Source organism: Toxotes jaculatrix, chromosome 2 (assembly GCF_017976425.1).
Source record: "Toxotes jaculatrix isolate fToxJac2 chromosome 2, fToxJac2.pri, whole genome shotgun sequence".
Classification (NCBI taxonomy): Eukaryota; Metazoa; Chordata; class Actinopteri; family Toxotidae; genus Toxotes; species Toxotes jaculatrix.
This window is the reverse complement of record NC_054395.1, coordinates 20,966,770-20,990,920: the sequence shown is the minus strand read 5'-3', so window position 1 is coordinate 20,990,920 and position 24,151 is coordinate 20,966,770. Positions and strand designations below refer to the sequence as shown.

The following is a 24,151-nucleotide window of genomic DNA, read 5'->3' as shown; positions in this document are numbered from 1 at the left end:
AAATTGCATAAAATAGGTCGAAACGAGAGCATAAACTATGTTATGTTTAGACCACAGTGGTTACACGCATTACACACAAAGTGGGAGAGTCACCTCCACGCAAATTTGACTCTGAAAAAAGGGGGTATTTTCCATGATTCTGCCAGTAGAGGTCGCTTTAGTTCCTCTAATTTATGTCTGAAGTGTTTTCTTTGTCACATGTACTGACTGTTGTACCTGCTAAATTGTTCTGCTGTGTACAGTTTTGCTTGGCTGGTAAGATAAGCATAAATCTATGAGGGAGCTTATTTTAAACACACTTCATGGAAACGAGGTTAAGTAATTTTCTTAATATATTTTAAATGTATTCATAACATATAAGCTAAGTACATTGACAGTGTCTTGCTGACAAGAAAAAATAATCAGGATTCGAATGCAGAAATAACAAAATGACATAAAGGGAATATACAATAGGAGAAAGTTGAGCCAGACCTCAATCAGTAACACAATTCTCTTAACCAACTGTAGGTGGCAGCAGTGTGTAGGTAGTGTGTAGTTTACGGTGCCGGAAACAGGCGGAGGAAGAAGAAGAAGAAGCAAAATCGGTTCCCCTCCGCTAGCTAGCTAGCTACTGCTGGGAAGTAGCGACAAAATTTTCAGGTATTGTGAATTAAGTAAACATTATATTTGCATAGGGTTGTTAATGCATATCAATAGAAGACAATGAAACAGAACTGTACTTGTTTCGGATGTGTGTGTTTGATATAAATTCAAAGAGAAACGGAAGTTTTCTTTGTTTTCGTTCGTGTTGGCGAAAATCAGGCTTCAATGTTGTGTTTTTCCTCGAAGGCCCCAAATATTGTGACTTAGGATTTCCGGTGCCGCGTTGCTGTCAAACTGAAGAACAAATTACCGAAATAGCTTCAGTGTTGTCTAATTGTTTTTGACACGAGTGTAAAAATTTCTACTCCTTTAGGATAATGAGTTATGCAGAGAAACCGGAGGATATAACAAGGGAAGAGTGGATGGATAAACTCAACAATGTCCACATTCAGAGAGCTGATATGAACAGGCTCATAATGAACTACTTGGTGACAGGTGAAGGACCTTTTTAATTTTTTTTTCTCAAAGTTTGCTTTCAGGTGTCTATAAAGATCAGTTGTATGAGGTGTTTGAGTGGAGAAGAGAGTGCAGGATTTCACCACGGTTTGTGTTCAACAGAGGGCTTCAAGGAAGCAGCAGAGAAGTTCAGGATGGAGTCTGGAATAGAGCCCAGCGTGGATTTGGATTCCCTAGATGAAAGAATTAAAATCAGAGAAATGATCCTGAAGGGGCAAATCCAGGATGCCATTGCATTGATCAACAGTCTGCACCCAGAACTGCTGGATACTAACCGTTACCTCTACTTTCACCTACAGGTAAAATAAAGCACAATGCAGACATCTCGGCTCAGTACTTTTGGAAATGCAATTTTTACTTCTGTTATTTTCGCTCACTGTTTCAGCCATTATTTTGTGTGTGTGCATTGGCAGCAGCAGCATCTGATCGAGCTGATTCGTTTGAGGGAGACCGAAGCTGCCCTTGAATTTGCCCAGTCTCAGTTAGCGGAGCAGGGGGAGGAGAGCCGAGAATGTCTGACCGAGATGGAGAGGACACTGGCCCTGCTGGCATTCGACAACCCTGAGGAGTCACCTTTTGGAGATCTACTCAATATGATGCAAAGACAAAAGGTTAGGAGGACAAAAGTATATTATTAAAGTGTGGGATATATTAGTTTAAACAAGTTTGATTGTGCTTTTGTCATCCTGGCTGTGTTCGGGACCAATTGTGATCAGTTTACTTTTCACAAGAATTATGGTGTGTGAAAACAGGGGTTTCTTAGATTGGGCTTGAGACCCCAATGACTTGGGGTTTGATAAATTGGGCATTTACCAAACTGGGAAGGTTAAATGAAAGATATTTTTCTTTTGAATTATGGGAATTCCCACTGATCCACTGTGACCCCGTAAAGGGGATTAAAGGTCAGGATGTCTCAGCCTGTGCCCCTTTTTTATCTATGATCCACTGTTCAATAATGAAAGTATTCTGAGCAATAACATGTATGTGCCTTTGTCTTTCAGGTGTGGAGTGAAGTGAATCAGTGTGTGCTAGACTATGAAAACAGAGAGTCAACACCCAAACTTGCCAAGCTCCTGAAACTACTGCTGTGGGCTCAAAACGAACTGGACCAAAAGAAAGTGAAGTATCCTAAAATGACAGACCTCAGCAAGGGAACAATCGAAGACCCAAAATAAGGACCCACAGTGAAAACATACCCCACAGCATTATAAAATGGACACATTTCCTTTATCTATTTATACCCCAACAAACTGACTCATATAGAGTACAACCTTTTCTTTTTGTAAGGGTTGCTTTTTGATACTTTAGTAATTTAGAATGTGCAAACTGGATTGATGGCATTTTAAGATGACTTCTCACACTAAAATAACATGCATACCCTTGTTTCACTTATTATTACAATTTACATACTTGTTTATGTAAAATTAGTATATTTCAGTTACACTAGTTTTTCTGTCTGTTGGCAGGGAAAGTTGGCATAGGAGGGTGTGAATTAAGCCTAAATTAGGCTGTCACTTTCTGTGTGTGACCACTTAGAAAGGGTTTGATGTCAGGGAAAACTGTTTGGTTCAGTGTGCACTGCCTCAAATAAACATACTTTTTCGTTACAAAAAACATACACATTTCAGCTAGTAGTTTCTTAGCTAGTACTCTATTTGACGGCAATAGCCAAAGCAAGATACTTGGGATGTTTCAAACTACTGTGACTTTGAAAGTTATATTCAACTCTAGATTTGTATTGCATTACTGCTTAAAATATGTCAAAAACATGCTTATAACAAGAGGAACAAAAAGATCAACTTTCAACTATACATCACAGTAGCAATCAACCGTTAGGACAAGACAAGACTCCTGGAATGCTTTAAACTTTGCAGCGTACTGTGACTGTGCAAGCTTAAAGGCAGCCTCAGTTTCATATTGTTATAAAACATCACAGATGATATTAAAAGATGTGAATGGAAGCATCCATGTCCACAGACGTGGAGACACTTTTACAGATGGATTATTTACACGTATGGAATAAGTAGTTCTTTTGCAAAATTTGATGTGTTTTGTTTTTGCTGGTATATTATATTGCAATAAAAGTGAATTTTTAAACTGGGCAACTCATAAAGGACTGTGTTTTTAATTATTGTTTTTAGTTATTTACCCCTCTGCTTCACGTTGTTTGAGAGAGAAATATTTTAATTTTATCTCCACTACAATTATCTGACAGATATTAGACCCTTTACAGATTAAGACTGATCATGATAGACATGATCACTTTATATGACTGTTAATGATTAAATTATCCATAAAAAGCTCCACTTTGACCAGTTGCAAGTCTAAAATGCTGTTTATATGTTAATGCGTCAGAACCAATTATCCAATAATAGGTATATTACTGGATTCAGAATGGTCTCTGAAGTTTGTGGAGTAATTAAGATTCTGTACTTAGGTAAAACTTTCACTTAAACACATATACATATGAATTATCAGCAAAATGGATTTGAATATCAAAAATAAAAGTACTCAAAATGCAGAGAAATGTCCAGCTGTGAGTTTTACATCATCTTATACAATATTATTGGATTGTTATTATTCATGCATTAATGTGTATGCAGTATTTTACTGTAGTAGCTTGTGGAGGTTGAGCTACTTTTATGTCTTCACATACTGCTGGGTTGTGTAGCAAGGCATTATATTTTGTGAGGCCGTCATATATTTTTCACATAATATCTTTAGGAGAGGAGCCAGTGACTCTGTCAGTTAAATATCTTGGGTTAAAAGTACAATATTTTATGTGAATTTCAGTGGAGGAGAAAGATGAAGCAATTGTGGAAGAAGTACTCAGATTCCTTAAGTAAAAATAGCAATGTTAAATATAAAACAATACTGTTACACTATAATGTTATCAGAGAATTATTTCTGATGCATTAATGTGTAAGTAGCATTTTATTGTTGCAGGTGATCAAGGTGGAGCTAACTTTAACTATTTTATATAGTGCATAGTGCATTTTAGAAGTTCATCACATTTTAGTTGTAAAAGAAAATGCTGTCCTCAGCAAAAGTACCTTAAATATGTACTTATATTCTACCACTTTAATATAGAAACATACATTTTCTGTACGGAGATGGATTACCGGGGTCAGGCCCAGGGGCCCACTGAGAAGTCGGGGGGCAATTGGGCCAGAGCCTTTGCTTAAAGTGATTATAAATATTTTTTGTCTAGATCTGTTACATGGTTTGCGCTCTTGAATCCAGGCTTTCCAAGAAATAGCATCAGGTGCGTTTGGTCAAAATCAGCAAGAGAGGCAAAACGATCCCAAAGAGGAACAAAACCACCACAAAGAGACACAGAACAACCACAAACAACGTGATATGCGCTTATTATTACATGTATTACTTCAATAATGTATTATTTGACATTGTGGTGCTGTTTTAACTGTGAGTGAAGGATATGAGTACGTCTCCCACCACCACGCACACTGTATGAGAGCAGCTAAAAGTTGTGTTGAATGCAGAGTGTTATATAACGATTGCCTGCTCAACTCAAAAAGAGCCAGGGACAGACGGACCATTAAAACTGCCCTGCAGGCACTGCGCATATCTCTGCCCCACGGCAGCATCTCAGCACGGCCACCATCACGTCTTCATCCGGCAAGGACAGGTCAGTAAGAGAGTACATCCTGGTGCTGTAACGATGCTCCCGTAGACGACACGGTTACATTTTCCATATTGCACCGTCATGATCGGAAAGGCACCGCAGCCGGAGAGGCGTCTCTCTGTAACGTAACTGTAATGGCTGAAAAGGCTGACTAAGGAAGCTGAAAACAGGCTGAGGAAATTAAAAAAAAAAAAAAAAAAAAAAAAAAGCTAAATCACTTCCTGATCTGATGAACCCTACCGATCAGAAGAAGAACTGCGTGGCTGGCTGGAGAAGGCAGGAGAGAAAAACTGACACGTGGATTACTCCTCCTAGGGCATCAGGAAAAACAGTCTCCCTCCTCTAGCTCAGTTCCGCGACCGTCGCCTGTGTACCCGCCAGTCTCTCAGGTTATGGATTCAAATGCCGACGTATCCAAGGTATGACCGCGCAGATACTTCGTGAGGAGGTTCGTCTTCTTGTAAACGTTTACTTTCCCCACTGACTGACTGATCGACCGAAAAGAGACGGAAAGTAAATAGCCGAAGCGACTTATAGGAGGCTGCCGTTACCTCGCGTTGAATGGCAATTATTCAAAAATATGGCAAGAACTATGGTCCAGATTTGGTCTGTCACAAGGAAAACCATCCGTCTGACAAGATCGGAGTCCCTGGATGTCATAAGAAGTGGCCTGAACACAACACCAACTGGTCGAGGTAATGTTTTTGTGAGTCTTTTTAAAAAACCCAACAGAGACGGACAGTCCCCAGTGCTGACAGTTTGTCGTGTTTACCCACGTCTTAGCAACTCCAACTAATTTCCCCAGAGGCTCCCAGTAAGAATCTAAAAACCAATACTGATACTTTTTTAGTAACTCTTTGCCCTTTTAACCTTTAAGGTCCTGCGCCAGGGAGACACAGCCGTATGCGCCTTTTCTAACTGTCGAAACTCTGCAGCGAAATGACACGTATCATCTGTGGCGCTTCATGGTTCAGTGCTCTTAAGATGTAGTTGCAGTGCCACAGAGGGCCCATGAGTTATAAAGAAGGAAGTGAAGTCACTCCTCCTGTATGAAAATGAAATAATGAATTATCATACAAAAGTATCCAATTATTACATAGTTGTAACACTATACTCTAAATTTCCAAAGTTTGTACTTCCCAATAAATATAAAGCTGTCACATACTGTATGTTTTGGAAGCAATTTTAGCCAAAGCTGAATAGTGGACAACCAAATTTGTAATTCCCTCCCCCTGTTATATAAGCAATCCCCCTATCAACTTCTGAAGTCCAAAGTTTGTCCCCAGATGTTCGACCAAACTCAAATAATTTGATTCATTCTCCTCTAGGCCAGTGGCGAGGGTATGGACGGTGGTGCTGCTGCTCGGGACATGCCTCCTTTACTGCGCCCGTGTGGCGATGCCTATCTGCGCCGTCAGCATGGCAGAGCAGTTCAACTGGACCAAGAGGGAGTCCGGCATGGTGCTGGGCAGCTTTTTCTGGGGCTACTGCTTCACCCAAGTGTTTGGAGGCTACGTCAGCGACCGGTGGGACACGTGTTATGTCCTGTGACACTAGTGCTCTAAGGAATACTCTTCTGAATACTCTTTTATGTGCACCGATGTCTGATATGATATGAATTTTGACGGTGACACTGGTTTCCAGTCAGCACCTGTTTCAGCTTCCATCTCATCAAGTGTCATTTGCATGAGAACATGACTCAGTGACGCAAACAGTCCAGCTGTGTTTGCTCACTCTGGACAGATAATACAGTGTATAAATGTTTTCTCTGTATTATCAATAGGCTCACAGTGTTATAAACAGACAGGCTGCTTATGCATTTTCACTAGTGTCACAAGTCATCCAATATATCAAATTTGAGCCAACTCTCAAAACCTTCAGGTGATCTATGTTGCTCTCTGAGTGGTCACAAGCTATAGCTATTACAAACTGTCTGTATTCTGTGTCTGCAGGGTGGGAGGTGAGAAGGTCCTTCTGCTGTCTGCAGCAGCCTGGGGGTCAATGACAGCTTTCACCCCCATCCTGGCTCACTTCTGCTCCCAGCCAATCCTCTCCATGACACTGGCCCGCTTTCTCATGGGCCTATTGCAAGGTGAGTTGGGTGGTGTGCTGGGTGAATCACAACTTGAGATTAGGTCAGCGAAGACACAATTGCTCTTTCCAGACCTCAAAAAGATTGGTCTATACTTCTTTTGAGGTCTGGAAGGACATAATTATCAACTTGGGGAGTTGGGGGGGGGTCAACTTGGGGAGTGCTAGATTTGATTTCAAAAATCATACTTGTCACCCATTACATAAAAATGGTCTTAAAGTTACAAGGACCAGGACTCCTTGTTATACCATGTATTCACAAGACATAATCTGGATGCTGTGTCATTTCCTACACAGCTTTGTATCCTATACACTAGCATACTATCTCCGTCAGGAAATGAAATAATAATAATAATAATAATGATAATAATTTTTATTTATGGGCGCCTTTCTTGACACTCAAGGTGACCTTACATTATAAAATAGACACAATAAAATAACAATAAAAGACAATACTGTTTAAAATAGACAATAGACAATGCAGTCACAATCACAGCCATTTTACAACAACTCCACTGGCTTCCCATCACACACCGCATCAACTACAAAATACTTCTCCTCACTTTTAAAGCCATCCACAACCACGCCCCTCCATATCTCTCTGACCTCCTCCATGCTGTCAGACCTGTCCGCACCCTCAGATCCTCTTCCTCTATCCATCTCGCTGTCCCCCCTGCCCGCCTTGTTACCATGGGGAGCAGAGCATTCAGTCGCTCTGCCCCCCAGCTCTGGAACTCTCTCCCACCCGACCTCCGTAACACTGACTCACTCCCACATTTCAAATCTAAACTCAAAACCCATCTGTTCAGATTAGCTTACTCCCTCTGACCACAACTGCAACTAAATGTTGGCAGGTAACATGAAAGCACACAGACACACGTTAAAGCATTTCCTTTTCTTTAACCATTAAATGTCTCTTAGTTGTAACCTTGTGCTACATTCTCTCATCTCAAAACCCTTTAAGATCTAAAGCTGATTTGATTTGCAAGTGCCCACTGGACAGACAACAAAGTAAAACTGGAAACACTGTCATACTGCTAAGAGGAAACTGATGACCACAGCAATTGAGAAATCATATGACATTCATAGACCTCTGTTGGTGACCAGTATGAATTACAACATCACTGCCATTCACCATTGTTTCATTTTGTCATTTGTTTGTCTGGCTTGGGAACACAAAGTAATAGTTCTTTATAGGGGATGATTTAGGATTGTCTTTAGGAGTGTTACTCTTGGCTGCAAGTTCGTGTTACAAAAAAAACCAGGTGCTGCTATTTCTGGATTACTTGATTATTATTATTACTGGATTATTTCTTAAGAAGTTGCCATGTTATTTGTATTGCACAAAAAATCTATCCTTTCCCCTCAGATTTACATGTCTGTTTTGTGTGATGAAGTGGTAAAAAACCCTACTTTTAATGCCCTTTTAATTCTTTTTGGGACATCTTCCTAAACACTGGCTCATTCTGTTTTCTGTCTCGATCTTAGGAGTTCATTACCCTTCTCTTGCAAGTCTGTGCTCTCAAAAGGTGGTGGAAAGTGAGAGAGGCTTCCTCATGAGCACTGTGGGTAGTGGCTCCTACCTGGGGTGAGTCAAGTGTTATGTAATAAATAGGGAATGGTGGGAAAGGGAGTGTTTTTCACTAGAAAATCACTGTTGTGAAGTGCAAAGAGGAGGCGTTCATTTGAAAGCTGTGTCTACTGTGATCACACAATCACTTCTTATACCTGTCAGTGTTTAAAAATAGTAATTTTATATCTGCATCCATGTCTATAGACACTTTTATTAGACTGATACTTGTTATTTTTTTAAGCTCAAAAAACCTCATGCCGTGAATGTGCCTAATCAATCACTCGACTATGTTGAAACATCTTGTTACAAGGCTGTGTTATGCGTGACTTGTCATGTCTTGTTGTGGCCTGGTTTTTCAGCACTCTGGTGATTGGAGGAGCTGGCTCCCTCATGTTGGACCTTTATGGCTGGGAGAGCGTTTTCTATGTCTCTGGTCTCCTCTCAGTGCTGTGGGCTTACTGCATGTGGAAATATCTACTCAAAGGAGAAGGCAAGGGAGGCTTTAACTGTGTCTACAGTACCTGCGGTGTCACTGCATGCTCCTGTCTTGTAGCTGCTTATTTGTATAATTGGAGTCAGTGTCCTCTTGTATGCTCACATGCCTGCGTTCATCTGTTTTTGCAGGGCCTATCATCACCCTCGAGTCCCTGGGAAGTGGTGGGCCCCAGTCCAAACTGTCCAAGAGACACTGGTTACGACTCTTCAAACAACCTGCAGTCTGGTGAGATAAAAATAAAGGATTAGTACATGTGTGTGGGTGTGAGTACATGTGCAAGCCCCTCTGTGTGTGTATGCATTCTGAGCTCTGTGTAGCTCCTTCATCCATTGTTCTAACATTCAGATGAATGAGCAACTATCATTTTGTCTGTTTTACAGAGCTTGAGTCAGTAAGTCGTACTTGAATCCTGTGGTTATATTACAGCAACATCAAAACTCCAACCATGGAAATATGAGGGGCTGATCTAGATCAGACTCAGATCTGATCAATGCACTTATTTTGATTGTTTATCTCTCATTATTCTCTGACCAGTGCTGTCATCGTTACACACCTTTGCACAGCGAGCACCTTCTTCACTCTTTTGTCGTGGCTGCCAACATTCTTTAAAGACACCTTCCCCGATGCAAAGGTAAACACGCTACCTTCTCATCCCCCTTTTGATCACATAACGTATTTGATCTCAAGGTTACAGTAGTCATGAGGGTGAAAATAAAGACTAGATCATTCTTTAACAAGACTTACAGGAGTCTCCAGCAAACTTGTGGCTCTGTGAGGCTGTATTCAGGCACAGCAGCGCTCTGAGCTAAGTGCTAACACCAGAACGCTAACTAACGCTAACAGCTAACATGCTAATGTTAAGCAGCTATAACACTTATCCCATTCACTATCTTAACTTAGCATGTCAGCATGCTAACATTTGCTAATTACCGTAATTTCCGGACTATAAGCCGCCACTTTTTTTCCACACGCTGCGGCTTAAACAGATGCGGCTAATATATAGATTTTTACGGGTTAACGAGAGAGAACAACGAAAACATTTTAATTACTTTATCGATCTCTCAAGCTGGGGAAATTACTCACTGGATTTTACCCACACCAAGTGAACGAAACACACACATAAGCATACACAAGCACTAGAGACGCTGGGGCAGGGGGCCTCTTAGTGAGGCGGAGGGTCGTGGGTTCGATCCTCCGATCTCAGGCCAGTTCAAAGCCCAAAGCCGCACTCGCTGCGCCAATGAAAGAGAATGAATAATTCTGAGGCTGTTCAATTCCGACACTGAAGAGGACGACTATAGTGGTTTTACTGCGCAGGAGTGAGAGGAGAAGATAGCATCAATGACTTTTCTGGTATTTTTTTTTTTAACCAGCCGTGTTACTGCCGTGTTACAGGCACTGTTCGGAAAAAAGCATCTATTTAATTAAAAGTTAAAAAAAAAAAAATCGGTGTACCAGCTTTCTGTGTAAATATCTCATGTTGCAACGTAGACACCTGCGGCTTATAGTGAACTGCGGCCTATATATGTACAATTTTTTTTTCTTTTTAAATTTAGTGGGTGCAGCTTATATTCAGGTGCGCTCAATAGTCCGGAATTTACGGGTAGCACTACACGCAAAGTATAGTCAAGGCTGATGGGAGTGTACCTAACACAAGTACCTAATGAAATGACCTAAGACTCATTGCTCCCTGCTGTTTCTGTTCAAGTTCATTCACAACCAGAAAAAATATGTTGTCCCTCCAGGGTTGGGTGTTCAATGTCATTCCCTGGTTGGTCGCCATACCCTCATCCCTCTTCAGTGGGTGTCTGTCTGACCACCTCATCAGTCAAGGTAGAGCAACTGAGGAACTGATATTATAATTATACTGAAGTGTGGTTTGTATATGGATAAAGCAGCTGTATAATCGCCTCTATCTCTTGATCTCCTCAGGCTTCGATACAGCCTCAGTGAGGAAGTTGATGCAGGTACAGTATGACAGTTGCCTTATTGTTCTGTGTACATGTTACCTGTTTCGTCCCATTGTGTGGATATTCTTCCAATCACATGCACTGTACGAATGTCCTCTTTCCTCTTTACACTTGTACATAATGAATTCTGTAAGATTTTGATTTATGTGTTCTTGTGTGCATACATCCTTCTGTTAGTTTTTCTCCATGGGTGTGTCCAGTGTGTTTACCCTTCTTCTATGTGGCAACACCACCTTCCCCTGGGCTGTAGCATTTGTGTCTGCCACCATGGGCCTCACCACCTTCAGTCACAGGTACTGGCACCCACATTGTCTTCACACTCTATCTCTGGCCCTGAAACAAACACCTTTTTTAGATTTAAATGTGGCGTTCCCCAAGGGTCAGTTTGTCAGTTTCATTTTTTCATATTGCTGTTTTGTTTGCTTTCTCTTGGTGATACCATTTGATACCATAACATTCATTTCTGTCGCTATGTGGACAGCACCACATAGCAGCTTCTAAGACCTTAAAGTGCTAAAGATCGCACCACCTCTTCCAGTGAACAAGTCCAAATTAACGTTTATGATATCCTTTATATTGAGAGAGTATGCCTTTCAGTATATGCCAAAATAAGTACACAATTCCATTCTAAGAAATGGTGGGTTAACACCCTATCATTTTACATTTGAATTTTTCTTCTTTTTTTGGACATATTTTTTTCCATGTGGATTTTTAATTTTGTGTTGAAGTACTCGTGACATTCTTAATTAAAAATTGTGTTAAAGCTTTACAATACCAATTACAATATATTAGTGTTATATATATTAGGTATCATAGTTTTATATAATACATATTTATTCGTCACATGATTAATACTATAAATGGTGTGAAAAACATTATTCTTATGTTAAAAAAATCCCAAAGATATACTACTATTACTCCAATATTTCCAATATGTCTCCAGTTGTTGGTTGGGATAAAAAATAGATTATATCTCCCATTTGTCGGGTCCCTCCAGGACCACAGTAACACTTTAATGAGCTTACTTCTTCCTCCTTTTTTACTTGATAAGTGCAGTTTATGCAAGGAACAATGCAGATGCAATCGATGATAGCAGACTGGGAACAGAATATGAACTGTTTCTGATACATTTTCCTGGCCTCAGACATTTGTTTTCTCTTCTCATGTTGTTCTAATCTTTTCATGGTCGGGATTTCTCAGGGTGATTATTGGTTTTTCAGGATGCACATAGAGTCAGTTTAGCGCCTTATAAGATTAAAAAGTTAATGCCTTGTCTTTTACAGCGGGGTGTCGGTAAATGTTCAAGATCTTGCTCCCTCTTGTGCTGGAGCATTATTTGGTGAGTTTCCATTCCAATTTCTGAAAACTTTTATATTTAATTTTCATTCATATCACAGCATTTAGCACTGACCTAACTAATCATTTTTTAAACCACAGGTTGAAATTTTAATTAAGTTTTAAATTTCATGTGTGCATCTGCATTTCTTTTCCAGGCGTTATGAATACATGCGGTGCTTTCTCAGGTGAGATATTGAGAACAAATATCTGTGATTAATCTTTCACCAGCAGCTGCTAAATAATTGTTTTTGCCTTTAACAATCTATTAAGTGAAATAATTCATTGACATCCCCAAATTCCTAAACTTTGAGCTGATGTTTCTCCTGTCAGTGATGATGGCTCATGTGTGCAATGCATATTTCATCAAGAAAGCTTGAGTGAGTCTGTGTCAGATGAATAATAAAGGGAACAGAGGATGACAGTTAGTGGTCGTAGAGGGACGAAGAGTGGACTATGACACTTTCTCAGTGGAAAACTGAACTGAACTACTGCATGGAGGCTAGCGTGTGCTGTCTTTGTGATAATACGCTATTTATGGAGACTGTGTGTTCCTGTACAGGGGTCCTAATGGTGTATTTCTCGGGGTATCTCATCGAGGCCACAGGATCGTGGGCGTCTGTATTTGCTCTCATCACCACAGTCAACCTGCTGGGCCTCTGCACCTTCCTGGCTTTCGCTGAGGCCCGCCGGGTCGACATTGACTCTAGTAAGGTGCGCCACCACAACATCCACATCTAAATCATTTGTCACCAGAGGGACCAGAATGCCATTATTCCCCAAGGGAGAGGTGACCTTGGGCAACCAGCAACTTGGACATTATCCACATTGGAGAACTAGCCAATGGATAGCAAGTGGCACATGGACAAAGCCTTCATACAACGTCTGGGAAACTTTGTTTAGCTCTGTGCCTGGTTGAGGAAGTACTGCAACAGTTACTGAAAAGCACACAACAGTCTGCACAATGTCACTGAAAAATCTTACGGCGCTAGAGCATAGAATCATAGAAAAACACAGCGTGTGTTAATGGATGCCCTGTCAGTCCTGAAAGGTAACCAGAGAAAAAAGTCTACTCTACCTCCAGGTCCCAGCTTGTGCAGCGGATGGTGGTTACAGACTCGCTGGGCTACTGTTTACGCTTGTTACAGAATGTGTTACCTAGGACTAGAAAAGTCTCAGAGGTTGTTATCTGAAAGCAGTAGCTCACTTTTTTGGTGTGTTTGCGTCTGTGTGTGTGTGTGTGTGTGTCAAAGGAGCTGTGAGAGTGATGAATGTGTTAGTCTCAGGAGCTCTCTGACAGCTGTGACAGACCAAGGTGGTGTGTTCTTACCCTGCGGGCATGGGGGAGGCGGTGTGTTTGATGCGGGGAGAGTCCAGCCTCTCATACCTGAAGTCTTTTATTAGTATGCCCTATTCACCCATCTCTAAGTGAACTGTCTGAGTGACACCTCATTACCCAGCCACTAATTACTTGGCAGGCGCTCCAATGTCCAGTACAATTTACTTCTACGGTCCCCATCTCCATGGTTACAAGCTCATCTGTTCGGTTACAGTTCAGAGGGGGTTACAGAAAGCTTTATGGCAACAGGGCATTGACTAAGTACATTCTCCCTGATTGTTGTCTTGCAGAATATGTTTGGAGTCAGAAGACCAAAGGCTATTAATTATTTTAATTTCCTTTCTATGTGATTGCATGTAATAGAAATACCTCACTTAATTATTTTGTGTACTTATATATTTATATGGCTTAATGATATTTAATTGTCAATTTCATTTTTTGAGAGAAAAAAATATATTCAGTTAGATAACAGAAAAAGAAATATATTGGGTAAGATTATGGAAAATCATAGTAAATTATCAAAAGTGTGATGCAGTATGGAAAACCCCAGTAGACTTGTTCACATAATCATCTTCAACTTTTTGTGTTTAAAGATCCACCCTTATTATCGTACATAACATCATTGTTCCTCTAGACAGGAAGTGAAGTGAAGTCAGTATTTGGGGAGGAGACTCTTAGCAGAGTGAGGATCCCATTCATTTGTCATGGCGGTCTCAGACGAAGTGTCTTTACACTCTGTCTCATTAAGGCAATTTTAAACACAGCAGTCTCCATGTTACACGCTGGCATGATGAATGTTGTAGGACGAGTGAAAGGATTAAAAATGATGTCTTGGGGTCAACATTTGATGTTATGTTAATATTGCAAAGTATGTAGCAGCTGCATAGTTCTGGCTGAATGTTGAAGTGATTGTTTGCAGCATTTAGCTTTGGCGTTCACAACAATTTCTGTTTTACATGTAGGAGATTTCATTCCCAGTCCAGAAGCTTACTTGACATGTGTACCTTAAATCTATGCATCTATTATTTTGTGCCTAATTTAAGCAATGAGAGAACGTTTGTATGAGTTTTGTTGCTTTTGTGTCACTTGTCATTGTTATTTACATACAAAGGCACATAGGCTTATGAACATTTCATCTTTACAGATCAAATTTCTGAAATGTCTGTTATATTTCTTACATAGCCATGGTTAGTGGTTACAAAAATATAGGTATAAGAAGCTAGCTATGCTATATAGCATAAGTGATATCTAATCTGAAATCTGACAATGATGTCATTTTGAATCTGTACACACTATGTTTTATAGTGATTGTACACAAAGCATATGTCTAGACCTTTCAGATATAGAAACGTGTTTATATAAGACTACTGTATGAAATAATCAGCCTTCATTTTTTTTAGCATTTTGTTTTTGGTCACCAAAGCCACACATTGCTGAGATTTCTAACTCGCCTTAGCAGATGTGCATTATTTACTGCCTTCATTGCTTGTCCCATATTTCAGTTGCTGTGTTGATGTCCTGCCGAATGTAAACATTTAGATGATAAATAGCTGGAGTCCTGTTCACCAACATATCTCACTGTAGGTTCCTGAAAGCCTTCTGACAAATAGTTTTTAATAATGTGTAAGATATGTATGATAAAAAATGCAAGAAAATGCAGTATTCAAATGCTTTTAAGATATGTTGTATTTAAAAGCATATATTAACTTTGAATAAAAATATATTTTGTCAGCAACAATGAGTGGTTTCAGTATACTGCACAATCTGCATGTATTTTCTCTGTAGTGCCACAGAGAGGCAGCACAGTATCAGTAATGAGGAGAATACATGGTACCATCAAGCCTCCAAACACTTAGAGATATTTTCTGTCTGTAGATTGGAGGTCTTCTCTTTTGATCTTTTCATTGCGTTTCATTTAGATGACTTCCAACATACAGCAAGTATTCCCCATAACCGCACAAGCATTCACCCGCATGCACAACATACAGACCAAGAACAAAAAAGGAGTTTCCACTGTGAAACTGAGAACCATTTATCTGTACATCAGTAGCCAAATCTGCATGTGGATCAGCTGCTGAACAGGTTCTAGTGCAGGTCTGTCCTGTTCACACTATCTGCTCGCTACAGGCCCAGATCCCGAGTCCGGGCCAGCAGGACGTATGTGGTGGCACCATATGGCAGGATGCTGTGTGCCATGTTGGCTAGCTGGCACTGCCCACGTGTGAATGGCCAGACGCTAGTCAACCCAACCCACTCCTTCTCATGGGACCGAGTGGCTCAGGTTACCATGGAGATGGGTGGCTTGTGGCTGCCGCGTGGCAATGAAAAGAAAGGGAGGGGTCACAAGTGAGTGAAAGTAACAAGTCAGATAGAAGTCAGTAGAGAGGAGGGAGTTGGCAGTGAGTTTGGCTTTTAATGTACAGTTCATATGAAAAGAGCCATGGTGTTAAAGAAGTGGTCAGTCACTTATTGGAGTGCTCTCAGTGACACAAAATGGTGTTGTAAAAGCAGACATAATCATGATGAGTGGCCCACTATTTAATTAGCAGAGATGAAACACTGTAAGGGGAGTGTAGAGGAGAGGGGAGATAAACCCTCCCCCAACTTGTCGGCTGGTAAGAGTAACCCAGTAAAGGCAGGCCTCATCAGAGAGCCAGAGATACATGTAAATGAAATAGCCCCATTAATTAGTAATTAACATCAAGTTAATGACATTTCACTGTGTCGCCATCTCATCCTGTGTCCTTCCTCTGTGGTGGAGGGGCTGTCTCTCCAGTCCCTGATCTGAATACTAATTAGTGCAAAGCTAAAGTGCCATACAGGGCTACCTAATAATATAGAGGCCCAGTTTAAGACTGGTCATTGTGTGGGGAGGATTAATCACTTTGTAGTAATAGATCAGGAGGCTTTATAATTCTGCCTCTCCTTAGAGGGCTGTGATATTGAGGGCCATTGACAGGTTTTATGTGCTAATTGCGTTGCGGCTGTTAGCCTAACGTTGGGTTATCCCTTATGATTTAGAACTACTTTTAAGCATTATTCTACTTTTTCCAAATGTATCCAAGAAATGTTTCTGTTAAATGAGCATAAAATTTTGGTATGTCTAATCTCATTACTTCAGTGTCTTGTATGGTTTGATTGAGTTGCAGGCCCAGTGATGGACGCAATCTCATATGTTTTGGGTCCCCTCCTGAGTCCAAATCAGCTCTGTGACAGAGGTAATTTTGCATGATTTGAATGCAGTCAGACGCAGGGTCTCTGTGAAGTTAGATGAAACATGAAGTTAACACTCTGTACACAGCGGTGTTCCTGGAATGTAATGTAGGAAATATGTTCACACATTCATGTACAGGGTAACGTCCTACAATGCCTCTGTCTCTGTGTTTCCTCTCTTTGCTGCTGTCCTCCTTCTTTTTCTTTTCCTTTCTTTCCAAACTCTGTTCTGATACATAATTGACCCTTTAAAGGGATCCCCTGATGCCAAAGCACATCCACCATTAGAACACACCAAAACACACACACACACACACACACACACACACACACACACACACACACACACACACACACACACACACACACACACACACACACACAACCAAATATGTTGATTTCTGTCAATTAAACCCCATCAGCTGTTTGCCTCCTGCTAGACATATGGCCTGTGTTAAATCTAAAGAGCAAATGGAGCCGCCATTGAGAGGGGCATCATTTTAATGGAACCCTGAGGGACAAGACCCACACCTGCGCAATAATAACATTAAACCATGCTCAACCCACTGGCCAGATGAAGACAGTGTTGGTTTGTGTGTGCTGCATGTGTGGGTACATACACATACCATTTGTTCTTCTTAGTCTTAATTCAGCCACACCAGCAATTGAACGTTATTACAGAACAGGCAGTTTTTCAGTGACGCTAAAACTGCAAAAAAAAAACGCTGAACCTATAGGTATGTTAGGTTTGAATCCTTCTTTACACTGTATGTTTGCTGTTTTCTGAGCGACACCAGGAGAAGGGCAGCTCAGGCTGTTTTCAGCCTCTAATATTTGTTATTATATAAGACAGAAAAACAAAGAAGCAAATGTACTCCATCGCTGCAGACCAACTCTCCCCTGCAGTCAGAGTGAGAGTACAGATTTTTTGGATTTTTTTTTATTTTGCCAAATGAATGGTTATGGAGTTCACAGGTCCTTAGTCAGAAACTGAGACAGATAACTGAACAAATGTTTAGAGATATAATTTTAGAAAACAATATGGTGCTATGCCTTTGGCAGGGAGGGTCAGATGTTTAGTTTTAAGACAAAAAGAGAATAAATGAAATACTCTCACAACTGTGTAAACATGGCAAATCTTTCCATTTCATCCATGAAATTTAAAGTACTTTTGTTAAATGTGAACTCCTTTTTACTGTCTTTAGTCTAGTCTAGTTTAGTTTCTAACACACCAATAAAACTTATTCTATTCCTCTAAAGCAATTATGGAAACAATTGTTCAATGTAATTGCTCAATCTACTTAAAAAGATGTTGGTTGAAAAAAAGGACACAAATAATTTATCGAAATCAGTCAAAAGAGTTGCTGATTATTTTTTTTCGACTGACTGATTGATCAACTAATAGTTTCAGCTCAGATTTTTAGTAGATCACATGACATGCAGACACACACAGTCCATCCCTTGCTATGAATCCATTTCATTGCTATATCTAGCAGGTGAACAGATCTAGAAATATTTTAATTCTAATCACATATAATTAATCAACTACGTAATCAATTCATCACCTAGTCTGTAAAATATGAGAAAATAGTCAAAGATGTGTACCAAGTGTCCTAGAGCCCAAGGCCACATCTTCAAAACAAAACAAAACCCAAATACAATAAAAAAAAAAATACAGAGAAAAGAGAAAGAGAAGAATATCTGGCAGTTTTTGCTTTTTAAAAAATGACAGAAACTGTAAAACAATTCTAAAAATGTTTGCCACTTAATTTTCCATCAATCAACTAAAGGGGTTTTTAGACAGAAGAAAACCAGAAAGGTTCATAGTTAAACTATAGTATATTCACTCATAGTTCCTAATAATCTGCTGCATTCTGTTTGTGCATGCACACGAGGAGGTTAAACACTCAACCCCCGTCGGGCCCCCCACCCCCACCCTCTCAGTACCCCTCCACTCATCTGTTCCAGCTCTCCCCAGCTTCACACCGCTCACATCTCCAACACCACCAGATCTCCCCTTTTTTCCTGCTTGCTCTTTTCTAAAGTTTGGCTGTCAATCAGCACTGGCCTCAGGCAACAGGCACTGATGAAAAGACCCCTGAGACAAGGGGACCCAAATTAGATTTCAATAAGGATGTTGAATATTCATATCAGGGCAACATCTAAAGGTAAATGCTTTTTGATCTCCGCGCACAAATATCACTTGTGTGCATTCCCAGGTCCTGGTGCTCTGGTTCTACAGTGTTTTCTCCCCCAGCCTGGTCCGGCCCCGGCCCCGGCCTCGGCTCTGTCTCGCTCCTCAGGGGATGCGGTGGAATAATGATGATGGAGCTACAAAGGAGGAAAAAAAAGCCATAATGAATGTTTATACTAAAGGGACCCAATAGAAAGGGCATCCGTACTAAGTATTCAGTAATTAGTATTTAGCAGAAGTTGATCGCTGAGTGCACACATTCAAACACACAGAGACACACACACATACTTAACACACGCATATCCAGGGCAGAATCACTGAGGCATAATGATTTACTGTGTAAACTTTAGAGAGGGGAACCTCCCTTGACAGCAACAGTCAAAACACAGTTTCATTTCTCCTGTCAACATGTTTACTTTATTTTTATAATTGAGTCCACTTTGGGTCTTTCTTCCCAAAATGTCAACAGAATTCACAATGTGGTTGTTTATTTTTGTGAATATACCTGTGTTCTGCTGCTCATTAGCTCTCTACAGAATTATAATTACCACTTTAAGATTAAGAAACTGTGATGTCTCCTAACCTTTTTTTTGTCTTACTTTGATGTGCTTTTTGCTTGTAAACTGTTTGTTATGAGAACATCGAAAAAGGCCAACATCCTCATACATGCCCTGAAGAAATTGCCATCACTTCCATCTTAGTGGAGCTGGAAATGTGTGGGGATGGTGGAGGATGTAGGGGGATGCTTTGTTTGGGGGGGGGCGGGGGTCTGCCTGAGGCTCTTTTCCCCACAGAGTCCACTCCGCTGGGGAACACACTATGAAGCGAGTTTCGAAATGAGACCAAAGGATGGGGACACCATCTCTTCAAAACGCAGGAAGGGACCATCCAGCTAATAGTCCACGTCAACTTCTATCATCAATAATGCGTCAAGAGAGACCATGATAGGCGCAATTGAGCAATTGTGGCTCATGATGCAGAGAGACAAGCCGACTCCGTCCTTCAGCAGAGCTAATGAAAAGAAAGCCACTCTCATCTTACATTATACTCTTGTTATTTCTCTCACTCTGTGTTCCTCTCAACCTCCCCCCACCGCTTCCTTACAACATGATGGTCAGTCCATTGCCAGGCAATCTGGTCTGTGATGTTGTTCACACCTCTATCGAGCCAAAAAGCAAAAGAAAAAAAAAATCTTTGACAAGATATGATGACTTGCCCAGGTGGTGTGTTTCACTGGTCTCTTGGTCTTACGGGTGAGGGCAGTGAACCAAGGTATGTGTGTATGTGTGCGTCTGCCTACAATATATGATGTTGTGTTTACCCCAGGCCCTGTGCTGTGGTGTTGTGATGCTGAGTGTCACCCTGCTCCGGCCTGAGCCCTGCAGCCAGGGAAACCAGCTGTGAAACTGACAGGTTTGTCTTCTGCACTCACCTACACTCTTTCTTTCCCTGCACGCACGCACGCACGCACGCACGCACGCACGCACGCACGCACGCACGCACACACACACACACACACACACACACACTGATACATACACATGCAACCAACCACATACACATAATGAGGCACACATACAGACACAAACACTCTCATGGCCTGAGGTTTAAGTACACATGCACACACGAGCACCCCACCACCCCACATCCACACATATCCACAGACCATCACACAAGCTGCAGGCAGTCTCTCTCATGCCAGCTACAAACACAGTGCAAAAGGAATATGCTTACAGAGCTCCGATATATTGTGGCCACTCCTAACCTGAACACATTTTTACAATTTGATGAAAATCAGCAAAGATGTTGGAAAAAAAGCAAGAGAAATATGCTTAAAACAATAATTTCTACCACCATAACACATAATTTAAGCACTGGACTATGCAGTATTTTCATCAACATTGTTTTAATAAGCTACAAATGCACAAAGTGCAAGTATTTAATGCCTTTCAAAATCAGTTATAAGATAAATTAGAAGTCAGTGTTTCTTACTCAGGAAAACAAAAGGCATTTACATTATAATCAAAATAGCTGAAGGTGAGAAGGGGTAAAATACACCTCAGTGTCTTCTCGTCTGTTTCTAACCTATTTTATCAGCAAAGACAATGGCCACTGAGAGAAAAAACACAGAATGTAACATTTATTTTTACATGTGTTAATCATTTTATCTCCTGCAAATAAACACATCACATCCAACTGTATTTTTCCTTGGTTTTTGTAACCTTGTTGCGTTCAGGACATAATAAAACATTATAAAGAGTCCAGGTAATGTTTAATTGGTAACTGATTAATTTATTAAACTGTCCAGTCCTCATCGTTCTCCCATGTGAATCCATGAATCTTGCAATATACCGTTACACGTGTAGGTTTGCATGAAGGTATCTAGCACATACATGAACATGTGAACTCTGTATCATGTAGGTCAATGAGGACATGAAACATTGCCACAAGCGTCTGAACTTGTGGCCCATCCAGGAAAAGCTGATGAGTTACCCTCAGGAGATGCTGCCTTCTATGGCACCTTCCCCCACACCTAATGCACACCTTGTGTGCACACAAACCCTCATACACACACACATACACACACACACAGTAGTGAAGGATGCCATGTGTATCCAGGTGTCTGGCTGTGCTGTAGCACCCTTCAGATGTCACGACGACAGAAATCAGTGTTCTGACCAGAAAGTCTGCGGGCAGCATGCGTGTGTTACCGGGCCACATTTGTGCACGTGAATGTGTGTGTGTTGGTGCATCTGTGCGCACATATGCATGTGTGTACTTTCTATGTGTGCTTGAGGTTGTTTATTCCTAGAGGGTGGGGGTGAGAAAAACAAGCGAGAAAACAGCAAAACAAGTTAAGAGACAATGAAGAAAGCAACACTGGCACCTGTTTCCCCTGGTGTGGAGGGTGAAGAATCCACCTCAGAAACTGCAATGCCTGGTCCTTCGATGTACTCTGCCTCTAATGATGCCACTAATCATTTTCTCTTTAGATATATCAGTCCAAAAGCATGGACTGCATCACCTTTATCTCTCCTTCTAGCACTCCATAAACATGCTCCCTTCCTAACACACATGCACACTTTTCATTTTGGTTCAGTTATGTGGCCAGATGTCCAAGTTGACATAGCGCTTAAGGCGTTTGACTGGATGAAACAGTGCATTGGCTGCGGGTAAAGAGGGATTAAAACAGGGCCTGAGGCACTTGTGTTATATTGAAAACATCCTGGGCTGCTTTGTATGGAGATTTGCATACATTGGGGTCTGTGCAGCGATGGCCCATCTGCTGAAGTGCATTGTCCCCAAACAACAAAGTGTGTTTAAATATTTCACATCTCCATCTACTGGGACAGAGGTACATAGAAATGAGTAGAGAGTGAGTGAGAGAAATAGAGGGAGATGGAGGGGGGGTGAAAAAAAAAGACAAAAAAGGAACTAGTAGATTGGCACAGCTTTGAATTTGAACTGCACCCAAATGTGCCTCAGTCAGAGCCACAGTAAATAACACTGTTGCCGGCCAGGATCCGGGAAAATGAGGAGAATCTAAATATACTATGTCGTAAATCTGAATCCTGGTGAAAAAACAAAGTTGTCTGAATACAGAAATGAAGATGTGAAATGTATGTTTTGTCCATCATGTGGAAATATGATTGTGTTCAGAATAGTCAGCTAAATATAAAAGAGGTTTGAAAGGCACACATGCAATTTAACAAACAACTTTACATTTGGCGTTTGAAACTTTGACCATGCTGTGTTCTGTAACATGAAAATCATTGAGCATTACACTGGACATTTTTTACCTAATATTAATAGATTTGTTGTATAATGTATGCAGTGTTAAGTTAACTATGAAAGACACTGACAATGTTGATAGAATAAAACTGGCAAAAACCCATAGCAGACAGTTTGTTACGGACTGGTCCAGTATTACGTTATCATCCCTCTGGCCCAAAACCTCTTTATTGTATTAATGCCATAACTCTGGATTTCTGTGACATTTAATGGCACTGTAAAATTAGATAATTACTGTAATATATCTGTGTACTCATGCCCGTGTCCGAGGTCAGAAACATAAAAATTAATAAGGAACAAGTGGGAGAAAGGGGACGGAGAAGAGAGATTAAATGAGTGAGTGAGTATGTGTGGTTGTGTGTATGTGTGCCTGAGAGAGTTTGAAGTGACAAAGATGGCAAAAGTTAGTTTTATTAATGCAAAGAGAATACAGTCTAAAGTTACTTTGACATCCAGTGTTAATGCATCCTCTTTCAGTACCCCTGCATTTTTATTTTCGCTCTCCTCTTCCCCGTGTGTCTTTCATTTCCACCAAAACACACATCAAATGAAAAACATGCTCAGGGCAGTGGATGGTGGATGGATGGTAGATGGAACAGTAAGGTGATTTAACGACGGGACGGTTTGTGTGTAGGCTGGACAGCCTGGTGCAGCCTCCGTCTTCGCAACCCGCACACACACAGAAAACCCATGCACACATTTACACGTACACACACACACACACACACACACACACACAGACAGACACAGACACACACACTGACACCAAATATCTGAAAAAACAGCCAAGATGGACGTGAGGAACATGTTGCCTGCACGGGGGAGGATTTTGGAAAGAAGAGCGTGGTCAATCTGTTTGTTTCTCTGCCACATCCAAGAAGAGTGATAATTTCATTTTCTTTCATTATTTTCTCCCTTTTATTTTACTCCTAATGTCAGATTTTGAAAGCTGCTGAGGTTTATGTTCAAGAAAAAGAGCATATCAGGCACCGTTTTTTATTTATTTTGGGACAAAATGTCACTCATTCTGTCTCTTGTTCCCACAGAGTGAAATATCGAGACAGCAATACAGACAAACCCACTGGTATTACCTGAACCTCGTATCTCTGCGTTGTCTCGCTGCGTCTCCCTCTGTTTAATCATGCCTGATGAGCCAGTTCATTTATGCAAACACTTAAGTCATGGAAGGTCACAGTTGGGGGAGTCTGTGAAAGAGTATAACGGACACACATTAACCCCCATTTAATCAGGATTACAGAGAACAACCAAGCATTATTTAACACACATTACAGAGCATGACAGCAGTAGGGAAATATGGGACACACACATACACACACACAAACACAAATCCAGCACAATCAATCTAATGGTGTGCATTAGTTAACTGCCAAATGTTGGGCTTTT

At 40.8% G+C, this 24,151-nt stretch overlaps 2 protein-coding genes across 2 annotated transcripts; both read left to right on the top strand.

Annotated features, from left to right (window-relative positions):
- Nucleotides 1-547: 547 nt before the first annotated feature.
- LOC121191893 (glucose-induced degradation protein 8-B homolog) lies at nt 548-3,199 on the top strand. Its single transcript, XM_041053349.1, has 5 exons — nt 548-639; nt 956-1,077; nt 1,201-1,397; nt 1,512-1,709; nt 2,100-3,199. Exons 2-5 carry the CDS (start codon nt 960-962, stop codon nt 2,271-2,273), a joined length of 687 nt encoding a protein of 228 aa, XP_040909283.1. The 5' UTR covers nt 548-639; nt 956-959; the 3' UTR covers nt 2,274-3,199.
- Nucleotides 3,200-4,964: 1,765 nt separating this feature from the next.
- slc17a9b (solute carrier family 17 member 9b) lies at nt 4,965-15,275 on the top strand. The gene is made up of 13 exons (XM_041060121.1): nt 4,965-5,439; nt 6,073-6,270; nt 6,697-6,836; nt 8,324-8,423; nt 8,768-8,898; nt 9,033-9,129; nt 9,439-9,535; nt 10,650-10,737; nt 10,837-10,871; nt 11,052-11,167; nt 12,158-12,213; nt 12,368-12,397; nt 12,772-15,275. Exons 1-13 carry the CDS (start codon nt 5,306-5,308, stop codon nt 12,948-12,950), a joined length of 1,401 nt encoding a protein of 466 aa, XP_040916055.1. The 5' UTR covers nt 4,965-5,305; the 3' UTR covers nt 12,951-15,275.
- The last annotated feature ends 8,876 nt before the right edge of the window (nt 15,276-24,151 follow it).

Bases quoted from the DNA above. Each gene is read 5' to 3' on its own strand.
- LOC121191893 (XM_041053349.1), top strand. From the start codon at position 960: ATGAGTTATGCAGAGAAACCGGAGGATATAACAAGGGAAGAGTGGATG. The intron at 1,398-1,511 runs GTAAAATAAAGC...GTGCATTGGCAG, and splicing joins ACCTCTACTTTCACCTACAG to CAGCAGCATCTGATCGAGCT. The intron at 1,710-2,099 runs GTTAGGAGGACA...TTTGTCTTTCAG, and splicing joins ATATGATGCAAAGACAAAAG to GTGTGGAGTGAAGTGAATCA.
- slc17a9b (XM_041060121.1), top strand. From the start codon at position 5,306: ATGGCAATTATTCAAAAATATGGCAAGAACTATGGTCCAGATTTGGTC. The intron at 10,872-11,051 runs GTACAGTATGAC...TCCTTCTGTTAG, and splicing joins CAGTGAGGAAGTTGATGCAG to TTTTTCTCCATGGGTGTGTC. The intron at 11,168-12,157 runs GTACTGGCACCC...TGTCTTTTACAG, and splicing joins CTCACCACCTTCAGTCACAG to CGGGGTGTCGGTAAATGTTC.